The following is a 12,139-nucleotide window of genomic DNA, read 5'->3' as shown; positions in this document are numbered from 1 at the left end:
CAGATAATGAGTCCTATCTGAGGACTGTTGGAAAAGCTGCATGAAGTAGTGAAGTGTGACCTGGGTTTTGAAGGATGAATAGGAGTTTATCTGGCAGAAAAAGGCAGTTTCTAGCAATTCTCTCTTTTTTATTTTCATTAACTATGTTGGTGAATACTTTTATCCGTAAATACATTGTACCTATTTCTATATAAACCATACTTAGGTCACTAATTTGAATGCTATTAGAACAAAAAGAATAATATGGTATAAAAGGAAGAGTTTTAACTTGTAATTTCCTGTCATTTTAACCAGAGTAGTACCTCCCCCCCCCACACACATACACAACTCTCTTTATATCATTCTGTTTATTTTGTTGTTGTTTTATTTTGTTTTTATGAGTAGGTGCCACACCCAGTGCAGAGCCTGGTGTGGGACTTGAACTCACAACCCTGAAATCAAGACCTGAGCTGAGATCAAGAGTCAGATGCTTAACTGACTGAGCCACTCAGGTGCCCCCTGATTCTGTTTATTTTTATAAAGCACTTTAAAAAAAATCTGAATTTGGGGTGCCTGGGTGGCTCAGTCGGTTAGGTGTCTGACTTTGGCTCAGGATGTGATCTCATGGTCCATGAGTTCAAGCCCCGCATCGGGCTCTAGGCTGACAGCTGAGAACCTGGGGCCTGCTTCGGATTCTGTGTCTCCCTCTCTCTCTGCCCCTCCCCTGCTCATGCCCTGTTTGTCTCTCTCTCTCTCTCTCTCAAAAATAAAGATTTAAAAAAATCTGAATTTATGTTATCTTGTTAGATTTTTTTCCCCCTCACTGAGAAATTAAGCAGCTGGAAGGCAAGAACGTTGTATGTTCCTGGTTGCCCGGAACAGCGCCTGATATGTAGTAAATATTAAATACATTTTTAATAAGTAAATACATTTTATCCAGAAAATTAGTCTCATAATACCAAATTAATAAACAAGTTTAGACTAGACTGATTTATACTAATTCAGGGTTGTTGGGTTTTTTTTTTTTTTTTGTGATCCACTGAAAAGCTTTTATTAAGCACTCTGGGGCAGTGGTGGAGGGGGAAGGTTCAGTTCTGCACCTTGTCTGGAGCAGCTGGCCTGGAGCACAGCCCCTGCGGACAGGTAGAGGTGCTTGAATTAACTTTGGTTTTCAACACAGAGTTCTACCATGATGTCAGTAGCACAGTAAAATTGGGATAAAATTATTGTTAAAGAGACACTTTTCAAAAGGGGTGTTTAGGTCCTAAGTGCCTTTACAGTTGGAAGGGCAAAAGTTTTAGAGGGACAATTGGAAATGTTTGCAAATGGCACATACTAGCTGTGGATGTCACAGCAGGAGGAAGTTCTGTGGGGACACTGCTCCATTTTGAAGACTTTTTCCCCTACTTTCTAAATTTATATAATGTTGAGTACCTCACAGAAGTCTGTATAGCCCTGTGGCTAAAAGCTTAGATTTCATAATTTTTTTAATGTTTGTTCATTTATTTTCAGAGAGACAGAATGCGAGTGGGGGCAGGAGCAGAGAGAGAGGGAGAGAGAGAATCCTAAGCAGGCTCCACACTGTCAGCAGAGAGCCTGATGTGGGGTTTGGACCCACGAATTGTGAGATCATGACCTGAGCTGAAATCGAGAGTTGGATGCTTAACCGACTGAGCCACCTGGGTGCCCCTAAGAGCTTAGATTTTAAAGACATGTTACTAGGGTTTGCCACTCCTTCACTGTGTGACCTCCCCTGAGAAAATCACTCAGCTGCGTGTATCATACTTTTCGTCCTGGAGTGGGACTGAGAATAATTGTATGTGTCTCATAGAGCTGTTATGACATACATCACTAGACGAGAATAGAGGGCTTAACGTTTAGTATCGTGATGTACCTAACTGTCAGATAGGGAGCCACCCAGGCACCCCAAGATGTGTGATTGTTGAATTTGAGCATGACAGTTTTAAAACTACCTCCTGTCCCAAGTATTTGATCATTTATCTGCCTCTGGCAGAGACACACTTATTGGCAAGGTTAAGCATGACACACACTATATAGTTTGTTCTACCTATGCTAATTTTTTTTTTTTTTGAGAGAGAGAGACAGAGAGTGAGTATGCGCACCCCCATATGTGATTGGGGGAGGGCAGAGAGAGAGGAAGAGAGAATCTTAAGCAGGCTCCGCCCAGTTTGGAGCCCCACCTGGGGCTGTGAGATCATTATCTGAGCCAAAATCAAGAGCCGATCGCTTAACAAACTCAACCACCCAGGCGCCCCCCTGGCATCCATATATACTTCTAAAAAGAGTATTTTTTATTTTAGTTATTTTTACCTTTGTAAAAAGATGTCATGCTAATAGCAATCTTTTGGGACTTATTTTTCCCCCACCAAATGTTGCTACCTACCAAAATAGAAATATGTTGCTAAGATTCATCCAGATTGTTGCATTTCAATATAGCTCATTTATGTTTGCTTTTATATAATATTTCATTATGCCACAGTTATTGGTACACTCTTCTGTTGATGGGCATTTGCATTGTTTTTAGGATTTTGCTATTGCTAACAGTGCTGTTGCCAAACATCTTCTTGCTTCCTGTCGTACACGTGCAAGCATTTCCTTCAGGTATAGAGTTAAGAGAGCTACTGGGTGGAAACATAGGCGAATATTCAGCTTTAGAAGGAAACGCCCAGGCGAGTTCAGATGGCTCAGTTGGTTAAACGTCTGACTCTTGATTTTTGTGTCAGGTCAAGATCTCACAGTCCCGAGATGAAGTCCTGTGTCAAGGTCTGTGCTGAGTATGGAGCCTGCTTAAGATTTTCTCTCTCTGCCCTCCCCACCCGTCCCCCCCGACACGTGCACACACACACACACACTCTCTCTCTCTCTCTCTCAAAGAAAAAAAAATGTCAAAACATGTGTTCTGAGGAGCTTGCAACAATTTACATTTCTACCAGCAAAGTACATATCTTTTCTTATACATAGTAGTATTATACATTATTTTTGTCATGTATGCCTTTTTTAAAACTTTTTTTTAGTGTTTATTTAATATTTTTGAGAGAGAGAAGGAGAGGGGCAGAGAGAGAGGGAGAAAGAGAATCCTAGGCAGGCTCTGCACTGTCAGCACAGGGCCCGATGTGGGGCTAGAACTCACAAACTATGAGATCATGACCTGAGCTGAAACTAAGAGTCAGATGCTTACCCGACTAAGCTTCCCAGGCACCCCTGTTATGTATAATTTTTAAGTTGATTTTTTATTAAGATAATTGTAGATTCACAAGAATAATAAGGAATAGTAAAAATCTGTGTACCCTTTACTTAATTTCCCTCAGTAGTAATATTTTGCAAAATTACAATACAATATCACAACCAGCATATTGACATTGATACAATATAGCTGCTCAGATCTCCCCAATTTTACTTATTCATGTCTGTGTGTGTGTGTGTGTGTGTGTGTGTGTGTTTAGTTCTATGCAGTTCATCACATGTATGTTTGTGTATCCATAACTATAGTCAACATGCTAAACAATTGTATCACCATAAAGATTCCCATGTTGTCGTTTTAGAACCACATCTACCTCCTTCTCACTCCCACCCTTGACCTTTAACAACCACAAATCAGTCCTCAATTTCTAATTTTTTTTTAATTTAAAAAGTGTTATATAAGTGGAATTGTGAAATAACTAGCCTTTTGGAAGGGGGCTTTTTTCATTCAGGATAATTCCTTGAAGATTAACTTAAGTTGTGTGTATCAATAGTTCTTTCCTTTTTTTAACTTTTAAAACAATATTTATTTTTGAGAGAGAAAGAGAGAGAGAGAGAGAGCGCTAATGGGAGAGGGGCAAAGAGAACAGGGGATAGAGAATCTGAAGTGGGCTCTGTGCTGAGAGAACCCAATGCATGTCCCGAACCAAGAACTGTGAGGTCATGACCTAAACGGAAGTTGGATGCTTAACTGACTGAGCCACCCAGGTGCCCAAGTTCTTTCCTTTTTATTACTGAGTAGTATTACATAGTATGGACCTACCACAGTTTAACCATTAACCTATTGATGGACAGCTGGACTAATTTCAGTTTTGGACTATTTTTGAATAAAACTGCTATGAACATTTTAATTTAGTTTTTTCTTGTGTGAGTGTCATTTTTGAGTTCTCTGGAATAAATGTCCAAGAGTGCAATTGCTGGGTTGCAGAGGAATTTTATATATATGTGTAAAAGAAACTGCCAAACTGCGGGGCACCTGGGTGGCTCAGTCGGTTGAGCTTCCAACTCTTGATTTCAGCTCAGGTCATGATCTCACAGTTTGTGAGTTTGAGCCCCACATTGAGCTCTGTGCTAAGAACACAGAGCTTGCTTCAGATTCTCTCTCTCCCTCTCTTCATCCCTTCCCTGTTTGCATGTTCTCTGTCTCTCAAAATAAGCAAACTGAAAAAAAAACTAAGAAAAAATAAAAGAAACTGCCAAACTGTTTTCAGAATCGTTATAACATTTTATATTCCCATGACACAATGTATGTGATCAGTTTCTACACATCCTTGTCAGCATTTATTATTATCACTGTGTTATATTTTAGCCATTTGATAGGTATGCATAGTGAAATCTCATTGTGGTTTTAATTTGCATTTCCCTGATGGCTGATGATGTTGAATATCTTTTCATGTCCTTACTTGCCATCAGTATATTCTCTTTGGTGAAATATCTGTTCAAGTATTTTACCAATATTTTAATTGGATTGCTTGGTTGTATTTACTAGTGAGTTTTGAGAGTTCTTTATGTATTCTAGAAACTAATCCTTTGTCAGGTGTGGTTTGCAAATATTTTCTCTGTCTGTAGTTTCTCTTTTACTCTTATTTCCATGGGCTTTCACAGAGTACAAATATTTTATTTTGATGAAGTCAAATTTATTGACTTCTTTTTATGGATTTGTACTTTTGGTATCAACTCTAAACATTCTTTTTGTTTGTTTGTTTTTAATGTATTTATTGTCAAGTTGGCTTCCATACAACACCCAGTGCTCATCCCAACAAGTGCCCTCCTCAATGCCCATCACCCACTTCCCCTCTCCCCCGCCCCCCATCAACCCTCAGTTTGTTCTTTGTATTTAAGAGTCTCTTAACTCTAAGAATTCTTTATCTTGCTCTACATTCTATTTTGTTCCCAAGTTCTGTAATTTTTACTTTTTACATTTAAGTTGATAATCTACTTTGAATTTTGATATAAGTTATGAAGTTTAGGTTAAGTTTTATCTATCTATCTATCTATCTATCTATCTATCTATCCATCTTTCTATCATCTATCTATCATTTGTCTATCATCATCATCTGTTGCATGGATGTCCAATCGCTTGAGCACCATCTGTTGAAGTAGTTTTGCACATTTGTATAAAATCATATTTAGATTTAAAATCATAGAGTTGAGCATATGTGTATGAGTCTATTTGTGGCTTTTCTGTCCATTTCATTGACATATGTGTCTATCCCTCTCAAATATCATATGTACTGATTACTATAGCTGTATAGACAATAGGCTCAATATCTGGTAAAATGGTTTCTTCTACTCTCTTCTTTTCTTCATGATTGTTTCAGCTATTCTAGGGTCTATGACTTCCCATATAAATGTTAGAATAATCTTGTCTATTTCTAAAAAACAAACAAACAAAACTTTTCTGGGATTTTGGTAGGAATCACATTAAGCCTGTAGATCAATTTGAGGATAATTGACATCTCTACTATGTTCAGTTTTTCAGTCCATGAACATGGTAAACCTATTCTTTTATTTATATCTTCTTTTATTTTTTCTATCAGTAGTATAATTTTCAGCACACATATTTTGCAAATATTTCATTATCTTTGGAGAAATTCTAAATAGTATTTAATTTATTATTTTTCCCCACTGAATGAGCACAAATTATATCCCATTGTGATCTTGATTTTTTAATTACTGTGATCACTAATGTAGTTAAATATTTTCTTCATTCATTTATTGTTCATATATATTTCTTATTCTCTATTCTTATTGTCTATTCATGATTTATTTGTTCTCAGTACTGATTCTTTTCCAGTTTCCTATACTGTACTTGTCTACTCCCAGTTGTAACTTGTCTTTTTATTTTCTTTAAGGTGTTTTTGATGAACCACTTTAAAAATTTTAGTATCATTAAATTTATCAATCTTCTAATGTATAGTCAATTAATTTTTTTGCTTGCTTTGGATCCATATAGAATTTATATCTCCAGGTCAAAATGACTTGAATGAGCTAAATAAATAGAAAATTTTTATTGGAAATAATTATAAAATAGAAAATACCAGTTTTCATCATCCTCTTCTAAATGAGCAGGGGGAAATTGTTCCTTTTTAAGAAAGACCCTATATACAATGTACCCAAACAATTAATTAAAAAGTAAAACAGTATCCACCAATAGTTTTGGAAATTAAAGAAAAAGACTCTCCATTTGAAGTTCCCCCATAAAAACTGAGAGAAAGAGATTCTTAAAGCTTCAAAAGATTTTAATTTTCCTTGATTATTTCCAAAAACTAAAATAATTTTTATTCCATGACTTCTGGCAATACTACTATAATATTTCAGTATAGTAGCTTTGTATTTGGTTATTAAGGAAGGGAGATTTGGTGCCCCAAAATGTAATATATAAACTTTGGATTGAGCTGTTCTGTTGAGCTTTCATAATGAGTATCTGATTATTTCATTGGCAAATACATTTTTTTTTTCCCTTCTGGTAAAAAGATCTAGGTATTCCATGCATATTTATGTCTGGGGGGAAAAGGAAAACAAGATTTTTTTTTTTTTTTTTTAGCATAATGTAGCCTGGTAGGCTTAGGGACATATACTGAATTGCCTACTTCAACCATATAGGTTGATTATGTTTCCTCTGGGGGAAAATATATTCAATTTATTCATAATCACTTCTGTGTTTTGGTTTTCATTATATGAATGTATTTCAAATATTGTTTTATTGTCATTTTAATGTTAGATTACAAACAAAATAGGGATTTGCTGGACAATTTCAAGAAGTTGACATGGTCACGAAGAAACATGCACCCACTATTCGTGATTGCCAGTCTTAATATGAACATTGAGCAAAGTTATGCAGCCCATTTGAAAGCACAAACTAGGGTATGAATCAATGCCACTGAAGGTACTACCAATACTGAAAAACTCTAAGGGTTCTGAAATACACTAAAGATATGTTAGTATCTTGGCTCTGTGTGACGGTTAAGTGGTGGTTTTCACCTAGTCAAGCACAGACCACCCTCCATCAGACAGCTCTTGCTTTGTCGCAAAGATCACTGCCAGCTGAGAGTTTCCCTGGGTGTAAAGCTCAGAGTGTAGCAGTCTGGCCGCAGGGCATCCTTTCCTGGCTCCTTATTCTAAAGCCTGATTGAGCTATTTAAAAAGATAAATTACGAAGTGATTTTTAGGGACAAAATCTTACCGTTACATAGAGAAAATATGCGAAAGAATTTGAATTTGGGTAAACTCCTGGGCCCTTTCCCAATTTTCTTCTTCCACAAACCCTCCCTGTGTATCTTTCTTAGATTAAATGCATGGCTGCGACTTTTCTGTGGACTCAGGAAGCCTGTGTTTCTCTTCTATCACTTCCGCCAGCACACTTATCAGCCCAGGAGAGTCGCCTCTCTGCTTTCTGGCCATCTTCCCATCTGTGCTGACTCTCCCACACTGGTTGCTAAGACCTTTCCTGGAAAGAATCTACAGGCTAAAACCCAAATCTGGATGATTTTTCACAGACAGTACTTTCTAAAATACACAGAAGTCTTGAGTTGCCAGGACGGTGTGAACCTGCCAGTGTTTTGCTAACTATTTCCAGAGCATTAGCCCTGCTGCCAGCTGTAACCACAAGTTTTCCTAGTAAGAATGCATTTAAGGGAAGAGTTGTAAAAACATGGTTGCTTTCATAGGAACTTTATTGTGTTCTTAGCACTAAGTTATCTGAAAGGTGTAAAATAGAATCACTCTTTTCAAAGTTCCAGCAGTGATGTACTTCTCTGGTTTGTGCTGTGCAGAAGTGAAGTTTTTCTGTGAAACGCCAGCTATCGCTGACATTGTAATCCTGGTTGATGGTTCCTGGAGCATTGGAAGATTCAACTTCAGACTGGTTCGGCTTTTCTTGGAGAACCTGGTTACAGCATTCAATGTGGGCTCAGAGAAGACGCGGATTGGTATATGTTCCATTATTAGCAGAATAATGTGTAAATCTGCTAGGAAGCGTCATAAGAGATTTCAAAAATTTTTTACAGAGCGGCTTCCAGAATTCCAGGATCAACTATCATGATATTCCCAAGAGCGCAAGTTTGGATCAATAAATATTTATTCCTGCTAATTTATGCTGAATGACGCTGTCATTCAGTTAATCATTAAACACATTTTAATTTCCTAAAAAGTCAAAATCTTCTCTGCCTAATAATAATAACTTCTAAAGTTGCAGCTGGTTTAAGAATTTATCAGGTATAAGCTTTATTTTTATTTAAAAGAATCAGCTGAATCCAGTGGAATTTTGAACTAAGAAAATTGGAAATTGGAAATAGTCTTATAGTACAAACTAATCTTTGCCAAGTTAATTCCAGCCAAGATAAAAAAAAAAAACACAAAAAATGTTATGAATCTTTGAGCAATATGTCTACTTTATCATATACAGTCTTATAGTTCCACTTTTAAATAGCCATTAAGGAAAGCCATTCCTTTGAGAATAAAAATGAACCAATAAATCTAGACCATTTATCTACAAATACAATCAGATTTGTTTTTTAAATACCAAGTGCCTAATTAGGTGCTCACTTCTAAATGGCTAGAAACTATGTACATTCCTCCTGCCCCAAGATATGTCCAAACCAATTCCTTAAATTGATGCCAAGAGTTCTCTTTGAAAATACATAGTGAGGCAGAGCAAAAAATTGTTATAAAGATCAGGCCCTTTATTATGCTAGTTTCACGAACAGTCCACTAGATCTTTGAATAACTCATCATTTGTGGGTGGGCTTTCTCGTCTTTTTTACCAGGTCTTGCACAGTATAGCGGTGACCCCAGAATAGAATGGCACCTGAATGCCTTTAGCACAAAAGATGAGGTCATCGAAGCTGTCCGGAATCTACCATACAAGGGAGGAAATACATTAACAGGTATGTTCTGTTCAGTTCATGTTTTATCAACATACCTTGCCAAAGATTAGTTTCATTATTTCTTTCTGCCACTTTGTAAGGCTTGGCATAGTGCTTCTAAATCAAACTAAAATCTAAACTTCTTTTTTTTTTTTTTTTTTTTTTTTTTGAAAAAATTTTTTTTTTTCAACGTTTATTTATTTTGGGGACAGAGAGAGACAGAGCATGAACGGGGGAGGGGCAGAGAGTGAGGGAGACACAGAATCGGAAACAGGCTCCAGGCTCCGAGCCATCAGCCCAGAGCCCGACGCGGGGCTCGAATTCACAGACTGCGAGATCGTGACCTGGCTGAAGTCAGACGCTTAACCGACTGCGCCACCCAGGCGCCCCAAATCTAAACTTCTTAAATGGCTCTTTTCTCAAACTCAGCATTAAGAATTAAAACCCAGACACCCCATTTTTTATGCTGTATGAATATAATATCCCCAGAATGGTTTGGCTGGGCCAGAAGGAGACAGAATGATCCTGAAGGCTGACAGTCTTTGCCAGCTGTTCTAGCTTTTGCCATTCATTCGCTTCTTTTCACCTGTTTTCTCCTCCAGCCACCCCTTCATTTAAACAAAAACAAATTTCTACCTTATTTTCAAGGAAGGTATTTTCTTTGGCCTTGTTTTGCCATAAGTAGTTATCATAAAAATATTTGTGAATCTTTGGCTCACTGGTATTTTTGATAAAAAAGGAGTGTAAGAATATTGAGATTATAATTATTCCAGCCACAGAGGTTGTCACAGGTTTTAACCTTGGTACATGCTATTTTCTTCTATAGACACACAACGTACATGATTGTTTTAAACAGTATTGATGCTGTCAGTGGCTTTTAAGTAAACTGTTGAAATCTTGATAATTTCTTTGCCAATCTGAGGCATAATCTTTTTGTTAATACAACAGAAAACTTTATTAAACATAAATCTTATAACAATATTGCAGTATTTCTTTTTTTTTTTTTTTCTGAATGAAAAGTGTCCCACTCAAAAGTCAGGAATTCAATGATCATTTTGGATCTGTCCCCACTATCCCTAAAAAAAGAGAGAAAGAGAATATTTGGTTCTTCAGCCCAATGTGTATTGGCCATGAATTTAATATTCTTTATAAATGCTAGTTACTGAAATGATGGAGTGTTCAGTTATTTGTCTTACCTCTATTCTGGTGTTATATTTTTCATCAGATCTGTTGAGTAAAGAGTCATTGTAAACAGGAAGATGAAAGTTCATATCTAGTAAAATATTCTTGTAGCTCAATAAGTTATTCATCTTATTGTTATATTTTGCAGAATTGGAAGGCTTTTTATTAGAGATGGTTGGTGTGTGTTTATTTTTTCCCCCAGGTCTTGCTTTGAACTACATTTTTGAGAACAGCTTTAAACCAGAAGCAGGAGCAAGGACTGGAGTGTCCAAAATTGGCATTTTAATCACAGATGGCAAATCCCAAGATGACATTATCCCACCATCCAGAAACCTTCGTGAATCCGGTGTAGAACTGTTTGCCATAGGTATGTGCTATTCATGGTCCTGTTTCCACCATGGCCACAGACACACAACCACTTAAAACAATATATAATGCAAAGTGCACTTCATTGAAAGCCAGAAGACCTGGCTAGTTTCTACTCCTGGCTCTAGAGGGAGCCAGTCTTGTGATCTGAGCCCAGTTTGATTCCACGTAAGATGGTGGGAACTTTCATGTGCCCTACAGTGCGAGGCTCTCTGGGTGAGATACCGTCGATACAGTGTTGTGAAAAGCAGCAAGTGGAATGGAAAAGTTAGGCACATGTTTGTTAGCTTTTAGTTAGTGACGGCTTTATCTTTAATACCACTTGATGCAGGTCTTTTCTCTGGTAGTATAGGGAGAAACCAGTTCATTGTTTTCGCGGAATTAAAGTCCCACAGCTCTTTAGAAAGCAGGAAGTTCTAGCTATGCAGTATTATTTCTTTATAAGATATCATTCTCATGGAAAAGGAGATGTATGGCACACATTCAGAATAACTGCAAAACATTTAGATGATGTCACTGCTCTTGATTAAAATGTTTACGTTCTCTTTGGCAGCAGCAAGGTCTTTTACTAAGTAGAGACCAAGCAAAACAAAGCAAAATAAAATACAGTAAAACAAGGCAAAACAAAATCCCCAAACAAGCAACAATTCCTCTGACCCATTCCTAGATTTTCTACTGGAAATTGGTTTAAAGAGTGTTCCATTCAAGAAGTTTGTGTATCAGCCATTGTGGTGGGTGCTGGGGCGCAGAGATGAGCCGCGCAAAATCCTTACAAGACAAATTCCTTCCAAGTCATCATGACCTTTTCTTCTTTTTTCCAAGCTGTTTGCAACAAACTATTTAGTTTGGAAAGGTGAGAGAGAGAAGAGATTTAGGGCTATCTTCCCCAGAATATATATGTTGTTGTTGTCAGGGTTTTCTTTTTTCCTAGAATATTCTTTTTCTTTCCTTTTTATTTTCTTTTGAGAGAGAGGGAGAGAGAGAATGTGCACACATGCATGAGCGAGCAAAGACCAGAGACAGGGAGAGAGAGAGAATCCCAAGCAGACTCCATGCTGTCAGCATAGAGCTCTACATGGGGTTCAAGCTCATGAAGGAACTGTGAGATTGTGACCTGAGCCTGACACCAAGAGTCAGATACTTAACCACTGAGCCACCCAGGCGCCCCTCCCTGAAATATTCTTATATAAATACAAACTTGTTGGTTTTACCTAAATGCCATTAAAAGCTTTATTGACATGAAGCTCATTGTCTCTTCATGCACTCAGTGTTATTGTGCTCCTGTGGACACAGATCCAACTGTACAGTTTTTAAACATTTTTGTTAATTTTTTTTAATGCTTACTTATTTTTGACAGAGAGGGGTGGGGAGGGGCAGAGATAGGGGGAAAGAGAGAATCCCAAGCAGGCCCCACACTGTCAGTGCAGAGCCTGACATGGGGCTCGAACCCACAAACCGTGAGATCATGACCTGAGCTGAAACCA

General features: G+C 37.5%; 1 protein-coding gene across 5 annotated transcripts in view; it reads left to right on the top strand.

The window, feature by feature from the left end:
* The window catches only part of COL14A1 (collagen type XIV alpha 1 chain), a 213,351-nt gene that overhangs the window by 44,954 nt on the left and 156,258 nt on the right, over positions 1-12,139 (top strand). For all 5 annotated transcript variants that reach the window (XM_045453805.1, XM_045453809.1, XM_045453810.1 and 2 more), the window contains exons 6-8: positions 8,016-8,171; positions 9,009-9,128; positions 10,492-10,656. In XM_045453805.1, the coding sequence (XP_045309761.1) occupies positions 8,016-8,171; positions 9,009-9,128; positions 10,492-10,656 (441 nt within the window). The remainder of the gene's footprint in view (positions 1-8,015; positions 8,172-9,008; positions 9,129-10,491; positions 10,657-12,139) is intronic.

This window comes from Leopardus geoffroyi, chromosome C3, assembly GCF_018350155.1.
Source record: "Leopardus geoffroyi isolate Oge1 chromosome C3, O.geoffroyi_Oge1_pat1.0, whole genome shotgun sequence".
Lineage (NCBI taxonomy): Eukaryota > Metazoa > Chordata > Mammalia > Carnivora > Felidae > Leopardus > Leopardus geoffroyi.
The sequence above is the reverse complement of the archived record's forward strand: the minus strand, read 5'-3'. Positions and strand labels throughout refer to the sequence as shown.